Source organism: Rutilus rutilus, assembly GCF_951802725.1.
Source record: "Rutilus rutilus genome assembly, chromosome: 17".
NCBI classification, from domain to species: domain Eukaryota; kingdom Metazoa; phylum Chordata; class Actinopteri; order Cypriniformes; family Leuciscidae; genus Rutilus; species Rutilus rutilus.
The window spans coordinates 23,406,520-23,431,426 of NC_140230.1; the positions used below are offsets into that span (position 1 = coordinate 23,406,520).

Here is a 24,907-nt window from a genome sequence, read left to right on the forward strand (position 1 = left end):
CTGAAATTTTCTTCTAGAATGATCATTTTTATAAAGCTTGTATATTTAAGTTAAGTAATTTTACTTAAATGACAATTAATGGGTAATTTGCATTGCCATTTAAGTGAAATTATTGAACTTAAATATACGAGCTTGATAAAAATGATCATTCTAGAAGAAAATTTCAGATGGCACTTAGAGGCTTTTGCATCTGAACGCTTCATATTTTGAAGATTGTTTCAGTTGTTGTTGTCCATAACAATGAAAGTCATTGGGGTCCAAAACAACCACATTGGACCCCATTGACTTTCATTGCATGGACAAAAAAACACTAAGACATTTTTCATTAAACAAAATTGTACAGGTTGTGAATAATGACAGGGTGAGTAACTGATGACTGATTTTTGGGTAAACAATCCCTTAATTGATATTATACAAAATGGAAATATGCTGAACTAATATATTTAAATGGATGTTTTCCTGATTTAAAATGCATATTATGGATACTTCTGATAAGTAACTTTGTTACCCCCTTCCAATACAACCACAGGGAAGACCTCACCCACAAGCGCCAGCACAACCAATCAGGGGCCAGCTCTGCCTAAAGTCATTGGTGTCTCTGAGACAGGTACCCACCCCGAGGAGGGGAGGCAGGGAGGGCAGGGTTCTCCTGACTTGGAGCCAGGCAGTGTGGAGATGGAGGGTAAGGGGGTGGGGAGAGGCCCTTGGCCCATTGTCTGTCTTCTAGCTTCCCTTTATCCCAAGTTTCAACTTTTCTAGCGCTGTATTGGATTCCACTGCATGACCCCACAGCTGCGCACAACATAAAATATACTTGCAAAGAAACAAAACTAAAAGAATCACACTGACTTGGAGATACAAACAAATTCTCTTTCCTAAAAAGAAACCTTTGAGTCAAACAATCTGCTAGTCCGTGCTCATTGCATTCAACCTTCCCTGTTGTTCCATCCAGACAAACAAAAGGAACGAATTGTCTGCAGTCGTCTTTGTTGTTTTAATACATTTAAGTCTCCCCTACATCTCCAAAGATACTTTGCCTGGATTCCACTCATGTGTCCCTGGCTGAAGTTTGTGAGAATGCAGCAAAATGATCATAAATCCTGCGCCTGCCGTTATGATCATCCACTCAGCCTGTAATGAGAAGCACCAGCAGTCGATAAATAAACAGCTACTACAGACCCGCGGGCAGACTCCGCCTGATAGAAATTTTCAGCGTGCAATCTATTCAGCCGTTCGGTCAAGAGCAGTCGCACGCTTGTGCAATCAAACGACCCGCAGACAGGAGAGGTGCGGTGCTTTAGTCACAACTCACCTTATATCTCCCTCTCTTCACCTCTCAACTCAACCCTCTACTTCTGTATTACCTGTTGATGAGAGTTAATTTGTCACACATAGAATACACACAGAACCTCAGAGGGCTGATGGTTTTTCACACCCTGCCTCAATGTGGTATTTAGTCAAGCTGATTCATTTAAAAGCATACAACCGTTACTTCCAGTCTAAGCAAGAGTTTCTTGTCTGTATTTGGCATTCCAGACCAGAGGGGAGAGGTGTAGAGTGGGAACTTATCCTTTAAATTTTGTAATTTCATATTCAGTGGCACCTCATTTTAATCTACAAAAATATTAGTTTGATGGAAATTGTTTTATTTATTTAAACATTCTGTATATTCATTTAAATGTTTTTGCATTATATGCAGAAAGAGCATATTCACAATGTGACTTATCTTAGTTTGTTTCATTTTGTGCAGATGCAAGCTGTGTTATTACATTTATGTCATGTATATACAGATTAATCTCATTAATAGGATGTATTTGGGTGACTTAATTAATTCCTCTAGAAAAGTGCTTCAGTTTACCAGTGTTCATTCACTGTGCAAATTTGGCTCTAGCGGTTCCTTCCCTGGCATTATTGAAAGGAATTAATTATTGACGGTTATTCGAGCTCTTAGTTAAAATGCTGAATGATTCATTTGCTAATGATTCGATCTTTGCCTTTATTCAGTCGGCATCATTGCGGTTTATTTTAGCAAGCAGGGTCAGAGTCAAGCTATCCATTCCATTCCTACGGACTTAGGTAGTGTTGACTTAAGCATGCGTGGTTGAATCGCTCTCTCCCGCTATATATATATAAAAGGAAGCGATAATGATGTCTGCCGAAACTAAATCTCTATTTGTTCTGAGGTGGCTGCTGCCGAGTCCTCGTTAATGTTATTTTAAACACACCTTCTCACAGGTCATTCACACACTCGAATAAGTGCTATGATGGCAGGAACTCTGGCTCCTAGATAATTTGCGTGAGTGTTAGAGGACGGACTGCCATGAGAGGGTGGGCGGATTCTGAAACTCATTAAAACACAGTCGAAGATGAACTGACAATGAACCCGGCTGAACTCCGGGCTGAAGGCGCATTCGGTCCTGCAGAGAGGCTATTAATACCGCAGCAGGAAGAGAAACAGAGGGAGAGAGACTGAGGTTTAGGGAGTCAGCGAGGGATGGAAACGTTGAAATTGGGTGGAAGACATTTAGGCGTTCACATCGAGGAAGTGGAAAGATAATGGAAAAAGACTGAGTGCAAAATCTGCTGATTTTCAATCCAATCACACACCCAAACAAGACTCCAATAAAAAAAATATATTAAAAAATCCACTCAGTAAAGGCAGGTGTGGTAACGGCTTTAATCGACTTTATAGAAGCTCTGCTCCCGAAAAGAGCAAAGTGACGTCCTTCTCATTAAAGCGTTTCACTTGTAAATGTCACAGTCAGCCTGCCGCCCATGTAGCCAGTGCCAGGTAATAATGTCCATCACCAAAGGTCACAAAAATAAATCCAGTTTTCCCCTAAAATTCTCTTTATATCAAACCGAGCACATGCAGACTCGACACACAGGCTATTAAGTAGTGCGCACACACTAGTTATTTTCTAAAGAACTGTGGGCTCATACGGTGCTCGGATCCATATAACGCGCTTCCTAAAACCCTCTGCCCCCCTCTCCTTTTCCCTGCCCCCTTCCTCTCATCCTCCGGCCCTTCTGACTGGAGAGATGTAGTGTTCTGTTAACCTGCCTGTTTTTTTATTTTAGTTTTTTTCAAACTAATGCTTCACCTTATGTTCTAAAGCTTTCCTTATTTTACCCCTCTGGGTTTAGTTTAGAGTCTCGTAAAGCCTGAGCTCTGACGTTAAGATTATTCCCTTCTGCCATTTTAGTTCTTCTAGAAATCTGTTGCCCTTTTTGTCTCAAATAGTTAATAATTTTCTTCTAAGGATTAGAGATGCTTGAACTAGATATGACATGCAACTCAGGCTTCAGAGTGAGACTGTTTAGAGTTCGATTGCTTCCCGCATGCTTGTTGTTTGCTTCTCTAAGGTTGTAAGATCTTCAGCTGGACCAGCCACTGGCTTCCCTTGAGTTTTCGCATTTATTTCCCTATCTGCTTGTGTGGTGTGTCAACAAGTATGTTTGAAACCGTTGCATGAGTCTAACGTCATATACGTTTGAAAGTGCGTCTTTGGATTGCTTAAGAGGAGTCGCTCTCTAATCAGAAACCTGCTTTTTTAGCTTTGAATGCATGATGCATTGAATTATGCATGATGTTTTTAAATGTGATATTTTGTCAAATGTGTTGACTCCTGTGAATTCTAAAGGTCTTTTCACATGATTCGCATCAACCTTATCTAATGCATTAAAGTCTACAGCATTATCCCCAACACTGTCTTCCAATGCAATGCTCAAACTTGTTCGCCGCTGACCTTTTAAAGCAGAGCCAATGATTACAAGACAATTTGCATGGGGTATCATTACATAGACAGTATTGTCATAGAAATTTGTTAAACAGCAACCTCAAAAGCCATATTTTAGATTTGTTTTATATTATTTAAAATATATTTTATAATATAATGTATTTATTTAAAATATATCAAATGAATATGATATAAAATGCCTTTTTTATTTATAAATTTTTTCTAATAATAAAATGCTTTTTTTCTAAGATCAAATATCAATGCTGTATATGTTTTATTAATAATAAAACAGTTTATTTATAATAAACCATATATAATAAACCATATCATTTTTTTTTTCTTAAACCCCTCCATGACTACATTCACATAATTTTCACTTGGAGGTGAAAGCAGCGCATGCTCTTATGTTGAGATCAAGCACTGATGCGAGTTATGTGAAAAAGACTTAACAGATTTTTAATTGTATTGATAAATGAGGTTAATATATTTTAAGAAGGAAACTAAACATGTTAAATACTATTTCCATGTCAATTCCTGTCAAATCACATACCAAATGACTTCATTAAAGCTTCTGCAAAATACTGCATTTAGGGAACAAGAGCGCTGAGCTGAAAATGCAAATCCATTTAGGCAGAATTTTTTTCCCATTTTCTCATTTCCTGCTTTCACGGGTTCAGACGCGCTCAATTATTTACTTTTGTTTGCTGTTCTCTGTGTACCTGCTCATATTGTCAATTATATTCCATCATGAGATGAAGTAATACTCATCCGTGTTTAATTTTCCAGCAGATTTTGCGCTTCTGTGTGGAGATCAGAAGATGTCCCTTTGACTGAATTAATTTGCTCTCATTTCCTGGTATTTGCTTGGGTTGAATTAGATACAAAAAGGCTTGATTTCAACTCCTCGTGGCCATCTATAAAGTGGTCTGAAAAGTTCTACGGACAGTGCAACAGGGGTTAAATTGCTATTGCCTCTCACCTGAGACCCCACAGACATTCATTTCTGTTCATTTTACAGCCACTTGATGATATACAAATTCAATTAAGCTTTTTAAAATTTTAAATGTTTAATCCCCTGAGCTGCACATTAGTACTACTACTAAAGAATATCTTGATTCAACAAAAGCATTACCAGTTGCTTGAGCAATACACAGTGAGTGATGGCAAATATACTTAACATCTACACTACAAATATAAAGGTTTCAAAAGTGGGTTTTTAAAGTGATGTCATAGAAAAACCATTTTGGTTCCCCAAAGAACCTTTTAGTCTTAGTGTTAAATACATTTTAATAATCCAAAGAACCTTTTTTTACTATAAAGAACCAAATTTTGTCCATTGGAAATGTTTCATAGATGCCAATAAAGAACCTTTATTTGTATGAGTGTAGTCTTCTAACACAAGAGATTCAACCCCCTCCTTTTAGTGAAAGCAGACACAAAACAAAGCAAAAACAGAGAAGCTTAAAACCTAGATATAGTCCCCAAGGATGAGGCGGTTTTCTTCTCGCCTTTGTTCTAAGATACAGTGCATAAACTGAACTACAATAACCCTTGAATCTCTTTGACTCCTAGTGTCCCACTATCGCCAAATGAGCCTGATCTATTCAGTGATATCAAATTTATGGTGCATAAAAAGTTCCATTCCCGAGCCTTTCACAGGCAATCAGCCACACACAGAGCGCAAAAGAAAAAGAGACCAAGACGACAAGTGTTTGTGTGTGAAAGAATTATAGGCCTCTTTTAAGGGGATATTCACCCAAAGATGAAAATTATTTCACGGTTTACTCCAAACCTGTATGACTTTGTATGGACAAAAATAGATAAAACATTCATCATAATGTCGTCTTCGTGTTCCACAGAAGGTGAAAAAAATCATACAGGTTAAACTATACCTTTAAGAAAAGAAAATCCAATAAACCCACAGCAGTTCATTTAATGGTTTTATACTCATAGGTGATTTTTCATACTTGTAGAGTTTCACCAAAAATTTAATTCTGCCATCTTAAAGACTTTATAGAAGTCCCATCTAAATGTCATTTATATATAAATTTGTAATGGTTGACCGTTATATCACCAAGGCCGATATTTGGCATTTTTTAAACGTAGGCACCGATACATTTTTCTGTTTATATGTATATGTATGCATGTATGTATGACCAATATCAAAAAAACAATATTGGTCGACCACTATAAATTTGTCATTAACACTAGAAGTGCCGGAGTTCCATAACTACTAGAACTGTCATTTTGACCGCTAGATTCAAAACTCTATATCTTTAATGATAAATACCCAATTGAGAGATTAATGCATTTATTGTATTAGGATGTCTTTTAAAACCAAAACAACACCAAACTGTACATTTAAACAAGTTTAATTATACATTTATAAATAAATAATATCCGTAGATGTCCTGAACAAAATGACAGAGTAGCCTATGTTTTCATGTTTCCACTGTTCGATCGCGCCCGCCGACACACACACACACACACACCCCATATTCCAGCATTGCAATCTTGACATTGCAGCCTGTTCATTATAGCCATAATAAAATATAATAATAAAATAGTCAACCTAACATATAAAAATTCCACTGCTCTGTTTGTCAGTAGCCTAGTACAATTCGTACCATTTTGCGCATGTGAAGAGAATGATTTTTTTTCAGTCGATATTGGAACGTGAGTGAAGTACAAAGCCTATAATAAAGAATAGTTTACCATCCAAATACATCGCAGATGTTGAAACATTTTGATTCTAATTAGAGAGTTACGTGAGCCCAACGCCGCTTACTTTCACTTTCGCTTATAAAGTATTTCATTTTGGCTTGTTTATAGTTTATTTTTTTCATTCTTGTTCTGTTCTGAATATCATTACATTTAAATTATTTGTTGTTGAATATGTTTAGTGTATTTTTTACCACATTTTATTGTTGTGTATATTTGTATAGCCTATAATAATACCGCGAAATTCAGTGCGGTCAATATGACCGTCTATGGCCGAAATAGGTAAATATGTTTATTTGTTTTTTTGCCTTATGTGTCATTTATATGAAAAACATTTTAAATGAAAATACAGACACTTTTAGGAAAAGTCAGGTACCAGCAGGATTGTATTTATTTTTTCAACAAAGTTATTGCAGATATAAAATTCAAAACGGTCAAAATGGCATGGCAATTCTAGTGTTAAAAAGGTCTTTATGCGGCAAGTTTCTCCATATTGCACAGATAAACAAGCACCTGGCTGAGATTATATTTGTTGAACATGGAGACTTATGCAGCTGCTCTAGCAAAGGTTCCAACGATTTCAACTAATCTTTAGAATGAGCTCAAAACAGAAGCAGTTTTAGTGTCATTCTATAAATAGTGATATCAAATCTTTACAGTATTTCTTTCATCTTAAATGAACATGTTAACTTTGGCAGCCCCTTGTATATACACACTTATATTATAGCAGAGCTTTGAGAGATTGCTCAAAAGTCTGCTTTCAATTAAACACACTTTTTTGCCCTTCAGTTTTCATAGATGTCTCCAGCACTTCTTTCTCCCACTCTCCAACTCTTTGAGGAGGAGTTACTGGGGTTTTGACAGAGGCCTACACAATCCCTCACACAGCCAAAAGGAAGATTGAAAGACTTCAAGTTTTCACCACTGAAAAGCTGTCACTCATTTCTCTTCACCACTTCACTTTATCAATCTCTTTTCTTCTCACCCACTCTCCTACTCCCATTCATTTTTTCCTCTCCTATCCTTTCTCAACAAACCTGTCCTCCTCTTTTCTCGCAGTAGTAATCTTCCTCAGTTCCCTCTTTCCTTTTCTCTCATCTTTATGCTTGTTCGTTCTTTCTTTGAGTCAATGAGGAGTTTTTGACAGAGGCCTACACAGTCCCTCATACAGCCGGGAGACAGTGAAAGCACCTTCCCTCTCTTCTCTTCTCTTCTCTTCTCTTCTCCTTACCTCTCTTTTACGCTCACCCACTCCCATACTTTCAGTTCTACCATGATATTTTTCTCCTTGGTTTCATTATTTACTGTATACAATTTATTTGTGTATATATCTTTTTTACTTCTCTCTTTTCTCCTTCTCTCCTAGCCTTTCTCAGTTCTGCCATTTTTTTCCTACAATAGTTTCTCTCCATCTTCTATTCCTCTGTTTGTTTGTTTTATTGTCTGGCTGATTGTCTTTTGCCAAAGTAAGGTCTGTCCGTATTATGCCTGTCCCTGTTCTTCACATATTTATGCTATATTTAGCCTCTGTTCTGCCGACTTTAAAAGGGAGATGGTGGATAAGCCAGAAGCCAAAAACTCTCATATATCGGTTTGGTTTTTTACACACTGATGATCATCTTGTTTGCATACCCCTCAAAATAACTGACCCAATTACAAAGTCAATTAGATATATATAAAGTCGCACTTTATCAATGTATTTGTTCATTTATTTTCAGTTTTTGTGTCAGTGAAAACTCTACTATTCCATTGTTAGCTGAAATAAACTGCAGTGCTATAATGTGTTATCATGTATGCAGCCTGGTATTTTATTTTGATATTTATATGTATACAGATATACTTCCAAAGGCTATATATATTGCCTTTGGAAGTATTTATCATTGTGTGTATACCAGTATATTGTATGAAAAGCCATTCAGTTATGAAAAAGGACTACAAACCTGTTGTGACACTAAAAGTTGTGTGCATGTGAGTCACCCATCATCACATAGCATATGCCGGCCTTCAGTGCTTCCCAGGGGCCAAAGACCTCCGTTTATAGACCAGCAGAGAGCAGAAGAATGAGTCAGAGAAAGATAAAGGTCCCTTCTATTATACATAACATCTTCCAGTTTATTAGGAAGTTATAGCTGTTATTACAAGAGAATGAAGCAAACTCAGGTATATTAGTAGTTTTTTTTTTTTTCTGGGTTGTATGCAAACATTAAATGTTTTCACACCTGTAGATCATTTTCTTTGTTCTGAAACAGGGACTTAATTTGTTACAATTTTCTTCTTGGTTCGGTTGGCTTTCACAAGGCAAAATTTCAAAGCATACCAAAAAGTGTTTATGCAAATCACCTTTCCCCTTATTGGTCAAAGTTCTCCTGTTTATGTTCCTCTGTGTCATCCATCAAGATGGATTGGCAACTTTTTGTGCCTTTATCTGAAGCTGTCGTGACACGCAAACACTTATATAGCCTTGATTCACGCTGGGATTGATAAATTTCATATATTTAATTGTATTGCTGTGTTCATTTATACCTAAACGAACCAAAACGCACCAGGTTCCGAAGCAAATGCTCCAAACGAGCCAAATGTGAAATCGACCTTAGAAACTCCATCTTATTAAAAAAAATATTAAGATCTGTCAATAACTGTGAGATGTGGAGATGTGTGTGCACTGCTCTACTCTTTTAGAACTCATTCTGGTTTGCATCTATAAACAGTTAGGGTGAAAAAAATTACAGTAAAGAATTGAGTTGGCCGAAAGCTTTCCTACTCCTATAGCTAGCAAAGCACAGCTGCTGCTCGGCTAATGTGTTTGTATTGATGCCTAGAGGAAGATTATCCTTGTTTTTCCTCACATAGAGTTATTATGCATTCATAGTTGTATTTTTGCTTGCAGCAGCTAGCTCTCTCCCGCTCTCTCCCTAACTCGATAGCTTGCTAACGGTGATCCACCCACTCTGTTCTGACACTGTGTTGTGTTTGCCATTACTGTTCGCTGACGTGAGCATCAGTGAGACTTCGTTGGCCTTGCCAAAAGTCTTAAGCTGCTATTGCTACACATTTTTTAAGCTATCTTTAGTTTTGTCTCTCAGCAGTCTGCAACAAATGTTTCCCTTAAGACCTTTTCATTTGATAAGATAAAGGTGTATTCAATTTGCTTGCCATGTTGCAAAGTGTTCCCACACTTATGAATATCTTTTTAAGACTCAGAATAAGACTTTTGTGGCTTTTAATTCCTGTATGTTATCTTTGATTAGCAATTCACAATTAGCAAATCTTTAGCAAATTATACACTGTGTCCGAAATTGAATACTTCCCTACTATATAGTATGTGAAAAACAGTATGCTAACACAGTAGTATGTCTGAATGCATAGTATTCGAAAAACGGTAGGTGAAAAGTCCCTGGATGACTTAGTACTTACGGCGAGATTCTGAAGTGCGCATTCACTGGACACTTAACTATCACATGAGGCCACGGGAGAGGATTTATAAATGGCAGTGAAGCGACGCGACTGATCCTGGCAGGTCATGTGACAGTAACACCATGGCGGATGTAGTATGTACGAATTTTATTCATACTATATATAGCATAGTTGTTTACAGGTGCGAAGTAAGTTCAAATTCAAATGTAGTACCTATTCAGACAGTATCCAATTTAGTTCAGTTTATTTATTTCATCTATCTATCTTGCTTTCACCTCTCTTCACTTTCATGGCTGTGTATATGTCCTGCCCAAACTTTCAGTTTCGATAGCTAACACTTTAATGGAATTTGTGCTCTTTAAGTGATATCTTTGATGTTGTATTAAAATGAATTAAGACATACCATTTTGTTTCCTAGCAGACACTTTTTTACTAATGTAGCTTACAGCTCAGTGTAAAATATCTCTCTATGTAAAATATGTCTAACAGCAGATTTTTCCATTTACTGGCTCTTATAAATAAGGAAGAAAAAGGAGAAAAACATGGAAAGGCTGACTGCAGATGGCAGTGGGAGTTACTAATTATCTGAGCATGCACATGTTAGCAAAATCACCTCTACCCTCAGCTCATTAAGACCGTAAGGTGGTCTGTGCATTCATTTTAATTTGTAGTCACTGAAAACATCTCCATGTCATTTTTGTACCACCTTAACGCCATATGCAGCTCAGTGTAAAACAGCACAATCAGCTGTGAGTCGAGCACATAACGCTGTTGCTCTCGAGACTGTGGCTAATGAGAGAACCACTTAGCTCCCTCCAAGACCATTAGCAATTGTTCTTGAGGCTCTGGCATTATTTGATGTTGAACCAATGCGCATTTGCAGATTGATTTAGAACGGTCCGCTCAGCCAGCGCTCTGCTTTGTTTGTCAGCAGTTTCTAACATGAATAGAAGTCTACTAAGAACTCTACACTCTCGTACACTGTTAAAAGCTAACCCAACTGGCACCTCGCTGTGTCTTTACAGTGCACTCATCTCGCTCTCTTCCCCTCTCTGCAGGAGTGCGCCGGCCCCCTGAGGTAGATAAGTCCAACCACAGCGTTCACTACACTCTGCTCATTGCGTGTGTCCTGGTGGCGTTTGTCCTGGGAGCTTTCCTCTCCGGATTCCTTGTTTCCTGTTACTGCAACCACAACGTTAACAAGACCAAGAGGCTGTCGAAAGATCCAGAAGCACCGATCCCACATGCCCTATCCCTGCGCAGCCTAGCCAAGCTAAACGGCCTGCTAGAGAGCCAAAGCAAGGATGAGAAGCTGGAGGTATCCTCACCCAAACTCTACAACTCTTTCTTTGCTAATGGAAAAGAGCAGGCGCATCGCAGGAACGCCCACCATGCTGCCATGACGGAGCTCATTCACCCACATCATCACCACTCTGCTGAGCTCTCTGGCCTGCCCACCCCTGATTCGACACCAGAGCTCCCAATCAAGAGTATGAAGGCCTTCAAGAACCAATGGGAGAAGAATCAAAACTGCAATAATGCTAAAGAACCCAAGTCCCATAACATGGGAGCATCTCGGCCAACCCCTGGTATGCAGCATCAGATTTTCCCCTTCTCCCAAGGACTGACCAACGGACAGGTACTAGGTGGCTCGGCACACATGGAGGAACGCAAAGTCCACAACGCAGAGCGTGTGGTAAGCCAGCCGTATCACTGCTACCCACACAAGATTGTGGACGTTACCTCACTTGACGAGCTTCTGAAACACATTCACGAAATCAACGTGGCCACGGGCAAGAGTTCCACTGTACTCACCTCTTCCATGTCAGCTCATGCCGGTCAGATGGCGTTCGCAAATCGCGTACAGCCACATATCCCAGAAACGGAGACTGCGCCATACTACAGTTCCTCCACGCTTCCTCGGGACAGTCTCACTCGCCGCATGGACGTTCCTCCGGAGATTCCTCCCCATCATCAGTCCACCCTGGAGAGAGTGTCCCGTCACCCGTCACAACGCCACTCTTTGATAACAACCCCCAAGATGCCCAGCGGGGGAGTGGTGCCTCGGCAGCACAGCTTCAACCAGCGCAGCTCCCATCAGCCCCTCCTGCTGTCCCGAATGAACTCTAATGGCAGCAGTTCAGGTTGCGATGTACGGCACCCGCTCATCCCTAACGGATACCTAACTCGCCAGCATAGCTACAGCGATCAGCAGGAAGTCCACCGTGGAGCTATTGTCCGTCGGACAGCTTCGCTCAAGCCTGACGTCCCACCCAAACCACTGTTCATCCCTGCTAGCTCGCCTGTCAACCAGGCAGGGAAGTTCAACTACTGAACAATGGAGAAGAAAAGCCTGTGGTTTTTCGTAAAAGGCTACTCGACCTCTCAGAACTGATTGTGGTCAAGAAAAATTTAAAGACTGGACAAAAAACTTGCCTTCATGGGAAAAAGATTGGCTGCCAGTGTTATTGACTTTACATTTGAACTATGACCTGTTTTTCTCTGTTTCATAAATATATTTGTACCATATTGGTATTGCTCAGCTATTGGCCATTACGAGGGGAGGAGTTACAAGAGTCCACCTAGATTTAGGCTGCCACAGTGATAAGTGTGTGGCTTTACGGTGTTACTTTGGACTGTCTAGACAGGTGTCACTCATCCTAAACTCCGGACCTGAACTTTTATCCGAACAAGTGTACACATCTTGTTTGATATTCTGATATTTCTTGCTTTGGCTTAACTATTCTGTTGATGTAGAGTTGATGAGCTGTACTGATCCCAATTAGAAATGTGTATATATGCATGTGTGTGTGCGTGTATGTGTGTATATGTATATATATATAAATATATATATATATAAAAATATATATGTATGTGTGTGCGTGTATGTACAAATACATACCCAGAGTATGTATCTAGATTACCGAAATGGTTTAGCCCCCTCAACAAGTTCCTTTGCCTTATTTTGAAAGCAGATGTGCTGTAAAATTCCCACACAACCTGAAGAGATCTCTTTAAAAACCATAAGCAATAATATCCACCCCATCCTGTCCACTCCTGTGTAATGCAACTAGACATCTCAAACTCAATAAAGTTAAAATTAAGATGATTAAATGTAGTTAGAGAAACAGTTACATCAAAATACTCTGCCCCCAGTGAGATGAATCGGCCTTAGTGTTATGAAGGAGATGTATGTATATACCTAAGAGGAATGTATTCTTTGTCAATACGCTGCAGATATGTTCCAGTATTTACCCTCCGTCTCCTCTGGTAAAAACGGTTAATCGGTAAAAGTGAATCAAATTTTTTTTTATCTTCTACAGTTCATTGAACACTGTGTCCTAACCAGGTGGGATAAAGTGATTAAAGCTATCTCTACTATGTAAATCTTGAGTCCAATCCTGACCACTTTCTGTTTTCTATTATATATAGCCCCACCCACAGTGAAATCTGATTGGTCTATACTTCTGCTCCAGTGTTTTAAACATCAAATACTTGCTGATTGGTTCTGAATGTGTCACGCAATGAAGCAGTTTGACACTGAAACTGGTTGCACCTCGTAAGGACACCGCGTAAGAGTGCAGAACAAAATGATTTTTTACTATTGTCCTGAGTTATTCCTGTATTATGTTAAAACAAACAATGTATCAATATTAACACTAAAACTGTTTTGTGTAAATAGATGAACAATAACTAGCCAAATTTTAATTGTGTAAATTTGTGCCTTATTTAATATGATGTGTTATTGGGGGGGGGTGGCGGCAGAGTGGGAGAGGGGACATAAGAAAAGGGCAGAGAGGCCGTCATTTATCTTTTTATTTTTAATATTTGTATTTTTTTTAAGCTTGGTTGTCTGTATGTGTCATAACTATTGTAGATATATATTTCTAGGTACTTTTGATATCCCCAAGCTGTGTGAGGCTTTTGCATTTGGATCAGCATCTACATAGTTCTCCCTCCAAAGAGGTTTCTATCTATCTATCGATCTTTCATCTACTTATCAATTGTTCTATTGTTCTGTCGTTCCATTGTTCCATCGATCTATCTGTCTGTCTATGTGTCTATCTCTCTTTTTTGTTTTCTTTCTTTTCTTCTTGTTTAACTCAACACTATGGTTTAAGAAACCCCTGGCCTCACAGATCTGATGGGTTCGTTCTGAGATGTATGAAGTAAGATACATGAACTTTTACACTGCAGCATATTTTCAGATCTTATGTTTAATGGCGAGAGTAAGACTTCTTAGGCTTTGCACTCTGTTTGGAGGAGAGACGCGTGTGCGTGTGTGTGCGTGTGTGTGCGTGTGTGTGTGTGTGTGTGTGTGTGTGAGCTTCATGAGGAGACCATATCAGTTGGCTGTAGTTCAAACACATACCTCCCTTTGCTTTTTCCCAGTACTTCAGGCTGGCAGAGTAACTCAGAACAGTTCCTCTGCTCAAAGTCATCTTCATCATCTTATTCTGTGATGTGTCTGCTTTTGCATAAATTCTTGGTGCTGGTCTGAAATACAGTTTTTATCATGTACACTTGAATGAACTTTTCAAATTGGCTGCCTGTAACTATGTGCTCTGTTGCCCCTCACAAAACCAAATGCAATGTCACATTTTAATAGATGGCTACCGCATCATATGCATCCCAGGTGGAAAATGGACTGAGGATTGAATCTCTGCATCGTACTCGATGGAAAACCGAAACGAGTGGAAAGAGACTGGAGTAGTTTCTTTGAATTTCTATAGATATTATGATGGAAAGGGAACTGCGTGTGTCTGTTTTATCTGCTTCAACCATTGAGGTTTCTGTTATTGCACAGTGTAAATACAGTCCTGGAGTTTCCCAGGATTCAGTGCTCTGTTATGATTATTACTGGGCAAAGCCCCATGGATTCTCCACCTCTGCTTTTATGGAATACTGTTGTATTTTCCTTATAACAGAAATAAATGAGAGATCATAACATGCATATTGTTTTACTGATTGTGTGATTTTATATTTGTACACAGTTAACAAGCTTTTTTCTTTTTATTCGACATGCACACACTCCATGTGGCACTTTTCAGATGGCTTGTTAAATTTTTCTTCAAAATCAGTTTTTTAATTTACATTTTTTTTGCAGCAGCAAAAAAAAAGGAATAAAATTAAATAAATAAAAAACATGTTTGGGTGTAGTCAAGGAGAGCCGGGAGTCTCATGATGTAAAACACTGCTGATTCTGGTTTTGTTTGCCAACCACAGCTGCACTACAACGATGCAATGGATGATGTTTGCCGTACAGCTCAAGGGCCAAACATGACTTAATGGCCAATTAGTTCCACTGGGCTCTTGAATTGAAGGTGAATATATATTAAAAGTGGGGTCTATGGCTCTCTCTAGCCAAGTTTTGGTGGAAAATAGTTAAAGATACACTGGCTCTGCTTCTATACATGAATATACACCAAAGTTATGCATGCATAGGTTTCACATGTGAAAATCCTCCACTGGTAAACGAGAAAAGCTTTCACTGCTTGTGTTTGTCGGTGTGCCTCACTTTTAAATAAATGTTTTTACTTCCTCAGCACTATCTTCCATGAATACATACAAGCTCCACTCCAGTTTTGATAGCAGATTAGTTTTAGTCATAGTCTTTTGACTAAAATGAAATTTAGTTTTAGTCATATATTTAGTGATCTGGATTTTGTTTAGTTTTAGTCGATTAAATATGAGATTTTAGTCTAATATAAATCGAATGGGTTTAATTACATTGTGATGCATCAATTAAAGGAGAACTCCGGTCAATTTTAACATTGAGCTCATTTTTTTGTACATTTGGAGTGCTGTCAATACAGAGAACAACGACAAAAATCGGTGTTGCCTACACCGAGTTATTCTATTTTTAAAATTTGCACCCTATTGACTTCAATGGGGCAAGTAGTAAGCCTGCTTTTTAGCCTCTTAACATCCTTTAAGTGTCATTACAAGTGCACAGAAAATGTGAGTGATTCCTTCCGAGTGAACACGAGTGGATCTGACTGCAGTAGATGTTAGAGATATTAATAAAAATGAAGTTAATTCAGCCAGCGCTCATACCTTTGTTTACATCCTGTTTTCGGTGGAAGGCCATAGTAATCGATTGTCGAGTTCACGCGCATAGGTTTAGTACCTATGATCACGCGCGTGAACTCGACAATTGAAAACTGCCTTCCACCGAAAACAAAGGTCTTGTAAATGTTTTTCAGTTTTGTTCAAGGTAATTAAAGAAACAGTTTTTCAGTAATGGAACTAGAATATGTAAAAGGCGCCCCCCGCCCCTACTGTTGGGTCTAAAGGCACAATAATTAACATGATGATAAATAGCTGGCTAACTTTTCCATTTTTTGACATGACATGGTTAGATTCAGATGGTAAATATCATAGATTTAGTTGGGTGTCCAGTCTGTCCACCTTAGAGATAATCACCATAATGAAACCATCATATTTCAAAATGTGATATTAATCATATCATAATAAAACACATCGTCACCTTCCTAAAATAATTGCCTAAATAATTTTTTCAGGTTTCTCAGAAAACACAGAGGCCGAGTAGATTTTCGCTCTTCTTGATGCAACTGCCATCTTGAAAAGCTTGTAAAATTGCCTAAGTCTCATTGTCTTTTGACATAGGCAAAATAAAACAGCCTAAGTCACACTCTTGACATAGGCCATTATACTACAGGGGTAGAATTGCATGATCTGTTCAACTGAGGATGTGGGCGATTTTACCAGAGGTGGCCAGCATCATGAGAAGATGACTTATGCAAAAAAAAAAAAATTGTCAAAAAATTACTTAGGCAATTATTTTAGGAAGGTGACGATTATGTATTTGTTACTACTGTAAAGCTAATGGGTGAAATAGGTACTGCAGTCCAAATTCAAAATATCAGAGATCGTTGTTTCCCCTTCCTCCTCCTCCTCAGACTCGACGCTCATGCGGGTTGCCAGTTTGAGAACACCCAACAGGAACAAGTGCAATTGACAAAAAAAGCAGAGGAGACTTAAATGAGTAAGTGTATGAGTAGATTTATCCGCGTTTTAATATGCTCTCGTTTATAAAGATTTTTAGATGGATACCGAGTCTTTTTAGGTTGGGAAGAATCTGCAATCTCTGACCCAGTTTGTTTGCTGGCTGCAATACGCTGTGTTTCCTGCCAACTGGCATCCCGCGGTGTCGAAATACTATTGAGTGAACTAGCAGTGGGCGAGATCACACAGATCAAAACAAAAACAGACATTCCAACACGGAACGCACATTTCAAAGTAAAATGACTGGCTGTAGAAGTGTTGAACTCAGCATGTTTCATAAATATCTGCAGACATATTATGGTATTTTTATGCTTTAGTAAAGTGAAAAAGTTATATACAGCACCTTTAAGTTTTGTTTCTGTATTTTTAAAATGAACAAAAATGTATTATTTTATTTTATTAATTCTTAGTCTACTGTCACTTTAAGGCTAAATGCCTGGATCCAGTACAATGATACACATCTTTGCTTTATATCATTTCTGTCTCTGAAAAAGACTGATCAAAGCTTACCAGAATTGCTATTTTGACTAAGCTGCTTCAAGTCCAAAAGCAACTGGTCATGCCCATCCAGCCAATGAAATCAAGGCAGAACCTGTTCGGTTTCCCACAATAACTTGGCAGCGGAGTTCCCAAAAACACTCAGCATCTCACACCAGACTTTATTTATCCATGGATTTATGTTGTGTTGGTCAATTCTGCAATAAGTTATGGTTTTCTATCATACTACTCTATGTGGTGTTCACTTCCCCTCTTTCTATCCATAAAGACTCAGGTAAGTGGCTCTGGATTCAGCGGGCACACTAACTGCAGGTTGTCTGACAGGTGGAGCTGAACAGTCTCAGTTATTACCCACAGTTCTTAGTTCAGTACTCATCAGGTGTCATCAAGAGCGCTACTACCTGATATCACCTCCATGGGAATCATCAAATTCACACCAGAATACACTTTCTCGTCTCCTGGTTCTTCCTCCATCATTTTATTTAGCCCTCTCTTGCTTTCACTGGCTCTGTTTCTCTGGCTGGTTGTCAGCACTCTGAGAGTGAGAGAGCATTAGAGAAATGTATTCTGGGAGATGGAATGAATAGATTTCCTCTGTCAGGAGCTGCCAAATGTTTCTGTAGATAAAATCACATACATTTTGTTGTTCAATATATAGAATTTCATCTTTACATGAGGAGAACCGCTATGTAGTCTGCTCAATGGATCCGAAGGAGAAGGGGACCACCCAAAAAAATGTCAGGCCCCCGTGAATTTTAGCGATGACCCTTAACCTGCTCTGCATCTGCATCTGCTGGTCACTCGACCCAGAAAGGTTTTTGTGAAAATGCTGTGGTGGTTTGTAGTGATATATTTGGATGCTTGAGTTTGTTTGTCAGCGCATGGTCTTTTTTTTTTTTTTTTTTTTTTTGTCTATTTCACAATAACACAGCTGAAAGGATGTATACAGAATCGTGTATGACAATAGACACTGCTGACATTGCGACAATCAACTCTGCTGACTGTCTCTGTATGTGTGTTTGTTCTCATAGGTTCATTGTGTAATATGGGGCACTATTTAGCTGTTGATGAGAACATTATTTTGCCCCTTTATGAAGTGTGGAGGCTTTTCTGATATTGATTAGTTAGTATCAGTGTCAGAAATTAAGTGCATGCAGGTGTATTTTATTGTTACGGGGGCTATTTTTCAAATCTGCTCCATATGGCTAATGTGTCATATTTTTGTCAAATACATAAATTAATAGACCTTTATCGCATCACAATAGAACGTCGGAAGTAGCCGCGAAAAATTGGCTACTTCCGGTCTACTGCGTCTTCCAGTTATTGCGTTCATCATGGCTGCCTGTTAATTACATAGACAGTATATAAACTGGACACAGCGACCCCACCCCATAGGTTTCAACGGAGAAAAGTGAAGCAAATTAGAAGCACTCACTTCCTGATGGCTGAGCGTACTACGCAGACTCAAACTGAGCTTGACGACATGGATGTGACGTGAGCAGCCTGTCTGACAGTTGTAAGTCTTCTAGTAGCTGTGCCAAGAGAAATCTGAATCATTCTCTTCCGAATCTTGCAGAGACGGAGAGCGTGAGTATTAGCTGTCCATGAGCTAGGAGCAGGAGCAACTTTATGACTCTCTATGGGCTTCTCCCTTGACTTTATCGGACTTTATGCCTCCACGTCCCCCCGATTGACTGCGAGCTTCTCTTCCTGTCCATACGGTAATTTCCATAGAGTCGCGTGGTTATGACGCAATCGTTAGCCTATTTTTACAAAAACTGCTTCTACGGGGCCATAACGTAAGATACAAGGTAATGGAGCCTTTTATACACTGTCGTGTTTCTTTAGAAATAAACAATGGACAAATGGAGTCTTTAAACACCTCAGATGTCAAGTTATTCGCTGTCAAAGTGATGCCAAAATGAATGGGAGTCAATGGAATGCTAACAGCAGGTGATGGCTTGTTAGCCAATGGCGTCCCCCGGTGGTACGGAATTCGAGAGCTCGATTACCCCCCTGGTTAATTATCACTTGACTACTTCGCTCTCCCATCTCCCAAAAGTTTATTTTTTTCTTTCTTTTTTTTCTTAATTCCATTTTAATGGTTTAATTAAATTGTTATAACCAATTATTTAAAATGTAATGATTTAAGCAAAACTTTCTTCAAAGGTTAAACCAAACTTTTATTTTGATGGGTTGCCGTGTAGACCATTCTCTCTGTGTTTTATGATATGAGGATAGTTTTTCTCAAATGAAGCTAAAGTGCTGCTGAAGTGACTCTCAGAGCGGCTGTGTTGATGAAGTGCATTAAAGGAGAACTCCGGTCAATTTTAACATTGAGCTCATTTTTTTGTACATTTGGAGTGCTGTCAGTACAGAGAACAACGACAAAAATCGGTGTTGCCTACACCGTGTTATCCTCGTTTTAAAATTTGCACCCTGTTGACTTCAATGGGGCAAGTTTTAAACCTGCTTTTAGCCTCTTAACATCCTTGATGTGTCATTACAAGTGCACAGGTCATGTGAGTGATTCCTTCTGAGTGAACGCGGGTGAATCTGACTGCAGTAGATGTGAAAGAAATATATAAAAAATGATGTTTATTCAGCCAGAGCACATACCTGAAGTCCACAGTAGTCGATTGTCGAGTTCACGCGCGTGATCATAGGTACTAAACCTATGCGCGTGAACTCGACAATTCAAGGAATCACTCACATGACCTGTGCACTTGTAATGACACATCAAGGATGTTAAGAGGCTAAAAGCAGGTTTAAAACTTGCCCCATTGAAGTCAACAGGGTGCAAATTTTAAAACGAGGATAACAAGTGTAGGCAACACCGATTTTTGTCGTTGTTCTCTGTACTGACAGCACTTCAAACGTACAAAAAAATGAGCTCAATGTTAAAATTGACCGGAGTTCTCCTTTAATGTCCTCATAGAGCTGGTAAGTCCCGCCCATCCGTAAAACTATGGAAGCTTGTTTCCGCCACAGAATAAAACATTTTAAGAGATAATTGCGACTTTTTATCTCACAATTGCGAGTTTACATCTCGCAATTCTGACTTTATTTCTCCGAATTTTGAGATATAAAGTCAGAATTGCGTGAAATAAAGTCGCAATTGCGTGTTATAAAGTCAGAATTGCAAGATATAAAGTCAGAATTGCGTGAAATAAAGTTGCAGTTGCGTGTTATAAAGTCAGAATTGCGAGATATAAAGTCAGAATTGCATGAAATAAAGTCGTAATTGCGTCTTATAAAGTCAGAATTCTGACTTTTTTTCTCGCAATTGCGACTTTATATAACGCAATTCTGACTTTATAATATGCAATTGGGAGATATAAAGTCAGAATTGCATGATATAAAGTCGCAATTGCGTGTTATAAAGTCAGAATTGTGAGATAAACTATTCAGAGGTAAAAAAAAAAAAAAAAATCCCCTTAGAATTGGACTTTATATCTCACAATTGTGAGTTTATATCTCACAATTCTGAGAAAATATATCAGAATTGCGAGATATAAACTCGCAATTGCGTGTTATAAAGTCAGAATTGCGTGATATAAAGTCGCAATTGCGAGAAAAAAAGTCAGAATTCTGACTTTATAACACACAATTGCGACTTTATATCTCGCAATTCTGACTTTATAACACGCAATTCTGACTTTATTTCACGCAATTCTGACTTTATAACACGCAATTCTGACTTTATTTCACGCAATTCTGACTTTGTATCTCGCAATTCTGAGAAATAAAGTCAGAATTGCGAGATGTAAACTCGCAATTGTGAGATAAAAAGTCACAATTATCATTTAATTTTTTTTATTTTGTGGCGGAAATAAGCTTCCATATAAAACCCCAAGTGGACCTCTAGGTTGAAAAATCGTCAATGCAAGTGAATGTGAGAAAATAATTATTTTCTGGTCCCGTTTGAATTGTGCCATGAATGTAAACATATGTTGTCTGTGAATTTTTTATATAATTTTTCATGTTACGAGTTTGACAGTATATTGTATAATTCTTTGGCTAGCAGTTGTGGAAAAGACATAACGAGAAAGACTACATGTCGCCTATGTGACGTCACCCCATAACACATTTTCCCTCCACTTGTCAAATCACGGTGCTAATGCTGCGATAATCTATGGAGACAGATCGAGATGCCTGTGTGTTTTGTACCCAAATGTCGCCATTCAAACCAAATGGGCTGTTCTTTCTTCAGATTCCCGTCTGATGTAATCGAAAGCAGCGAAGAGTTGTAGTCCACAAAGTGCTCTCACACAAAGTCTAACCATATCAAACTTCTACCCGCTAAATTGTAGCATTCTTCACACGAAAGATTATATTAAAAATTCATAGACAACATATGTTCACATTCATGGCACAATTCAAACGGGACCAGAAAATAATTATTTTCTCACATTCACTTGCATTGACGATTTTTCAACCTAGAGGTCCAGTGGGGTTAGCGGAAGGAGCGGGACTTACCAGCTCTATATAGGCTGAAAACATCGCGAGCGTCATGCATGCCGCCCGTTTCACACATACTCCGTGTGCAGTGCGTATGCGGTGCAGGAGCAGCACGCGCAATAGTGCTTTCACATATGCTGCGTTTGCAGTGCGTAACTGATCCGCGGCTGTACAAAATACATACTCTATTTGTATTTCAAATCCAGAAGTTATAAGCAACTTTTTATTTAAAAAAAGTTTTTTTTGTCAGCATTGCGATTCTCTTTGTACACATATACACTCTTTAATAGACGTATTCACATACAATTTAAACAACGTATTATTCAATGCATTATACTTCTATATAATTATATATTAAGTTGCTCAAGCAAGTGGTAAAAAATTTAACCATGTAATTATATTAAAATCGCATAGCCTACATTTTTCAATTACAACTATAAAATTGACAAAAACAGCAGACTCATACTTTTTCTTTTGCATAATTTAAATCTTTATACAATAAATCTTGCATGTCACAAAGAACTTGTTTTTCCACCTCCACGAATGAGACGAGTGTTGTTCATTATGTTGCCTTGTTGAAATATGTATTTTCCCTTGATTTACCCTGCGGTCTTAACGTCTCAGCATTGCGATTCTCTTTGTACACATATACACTCTTTAATAGACGAGACGTATGCACGTTTAAACACAATTTAAACAACATAGGCCTATTATTCATTGCATTACTTCTACTTCTATTAAGTAGAAGTAATGCAATGAATAATAGGCCTATGTTGTTTACCTTGTTGAGGTAAATTGTAGTTTCCCTTGCTTTACCCCGGTCTTAAAGTGAAAATAGTATTTAATTAAATACATTTATGGTGAGATTACTACATTTTATTTAATTAATCGCATTTATGGTGAAATTACTACATTTTTAGGTCATTCTGTGTTCATTTTGACCATGAAACATGCGCTGTCACTTTAATTCAGCGTGTGCAGCACAGCAAAAATAGACTCGGTGCGGAAACGATCGCTGCACTGCTGTATACGCACCGCAACTGGAACGGATCGACGGACTGCAACCGCGTGCAGTGTGAAAGCTTGAACCTGTTAACATGGGTACGGAAAAAATACGCACCGCATACGCACTGCAAACGGAGTATGTGTGAAACGGGCGTCAGTGTGTGTGTGGTAAATGAAACAGCGCGTCTGTGCCATTCATTCACAGAGACACGCAGAACATGCATGATTCCTATTTAAATAGTCTTTATGCGGTTTAATATTGACATACAATAAGCACACAGACATCAAGAAACAGCATATGAATCTCAACAATGGTGACAATCAAACAAAATATCCAGATAATTAGATCAACTCTGAGCATAAAACAAGCTACAAAAAATCCAGCTGCATAATTTATTATTGCCACAATGCATGCTGGAGATATGGGTGAGTTTTGATTGGTGGTACCCAGCATGCACTGCAGCATGAAGCATTTCATTGATTGTCACCATTGTTGAGAGTCGTACACTGATTCTTGGTGGCTAAGTAATAATGTTGAGGAAAAAGTTGAATGCACTAAATGTTTTTAAAATCCTTTATATTATTTGACAAACAACATTGCTCTCATGCTGTAAAATTAAATGACTTCTAATATAAAACAACATTAAAAACACAAGTCCTATATAATCAAAACATTAGACACTGAATAAGATCAGGGATTCAGGCAATAACAAGATGATGATATCATCATCAATAAACAGACAGCATCACCTGATCTTATTTTCTCTAGGCTTTTTTGCCACATTAAATGTGCTTTATAAACACACAATTATAGCAGCCAGAGAAAATTGTATACTAAAAAGTCAAGGGTCAAGAGTCCAACTAAAGCAAACGCTAACCACCATCATGGTGACTTTAAAATACAACTATTGATTTCATTAAACCGGAAATTAAATAAAGTAAATCTTGTTAGTAATAAGTGAAGCTGGTAATGCTGTTTGTGGAGTTGTTTAATCCTCCTCTGCTGAGATCTTCACAGATTTAATGTGCTGCAATGCATGTCACATTTTTTTTGCGGTGCTTATTCCAACCAAAATTCAACATCTGTCTGACGTTGGAGCTTGACACCAAACAAACGTTGGGTTTAGACGTCAACCTGACTTTCATTTTCAACCAAAATATGACGTCTGACTGACGTTGGATTAGTTGGGAGTCCAACGTCTTGCTGACGTCACGTTGACATACTGTGTTTGCTGGGATAAAATTAACTCAACATCAACATATATTTTATGTGATATGTGCCTAGAACAAAACAAATAAGTAGAATATAAAAATCAGATATTGAATATAAAAAATAAAAACAGGAATTTAAAAAAAACATTTGCTTCATTTTTGACCCTGGTTGGTATCTAAATTCAAGGGGAAAAAGTAAATTAGTAAATTCCTGTTGTGCTCAGAATCCTTCATGTCTCTTTTATAAAGAGTTGTTATCTTCCTTTCTCTTTCTCTGTATGCTTTCTTTTACTTTTGGGGCTGTTTCTTGTATCTGTGAGATCATCTTGAAAGATTTAGCTGATAGTTATGGTTATGATTTTGCTGCCGTGTTTGGCATAAATATACAGTGCTACACTCCTTCATTTGCATTACTTTTATTACAAAGAGATGGATGGTTCTGATATTAAAATTCCTCCGATTTATTGTTTTTGTTTTCTGCTGAGAATATGAGTTGTATCATTTGTTGATACATAGTGTTTTTGTAAATGAAAAATGTTAAAAATAGCTCCAGCATGTACTCTATGAAATTGAACTTGCTATTTTAGTCAGGAAATATATTGTTTGGTCTTCCACATGATGTCAGATGTTATTAAACAGGCATATTTGTGTTTCCTCAGACTGAGTTTAATAGAAACAATAATGTTCATCCTCAGTTATATTCTATATAAGTGGTAATCAATTCATATGTTATACAGCAACTACAGCAGCATTGAATCACTCAACCAATTCGTTCAAAACCTTTGATTCGTTCAGTAAAGTAACAAGTCATATTCAATATGAGTGAG

At 38.2% G+C, this 24,907-nt stretch overlaps 1 protein-coding gene across 2 annotated transcripts in view; it reads left to right on the forward strand.

Annotated features, from left to right (window-relative positions):
* sema6cb (semaphorin 6Cb) overlaps window positions 1–12,332 on the forward strand; it is a 147,694-nt gene extending 135,362 nt beyond the window's left edge. The window contains exons 20-21 of one of the 2 annotated variants that reach the window (XM_084435489.1): window positions 530–682; window positions 10,934–12,332. In XM_084435489.1, coding sequence (XP_084291615.1) covers window positions 530–682; window positions 10,934–12,210 — 1,430 coding nt within the window. In that variant the 3' untranslated portion in view covers window positions 12,211–12,332. The remainder of the gene's footprint in view (window positions 1–529; window positions 683–10,933) is intronic. The other variant, XM_084435490.1, reaches the window with a different exon arrangement.
* Window positions 12,333–24,907: the final 12,575 nt, after the last annotated feature.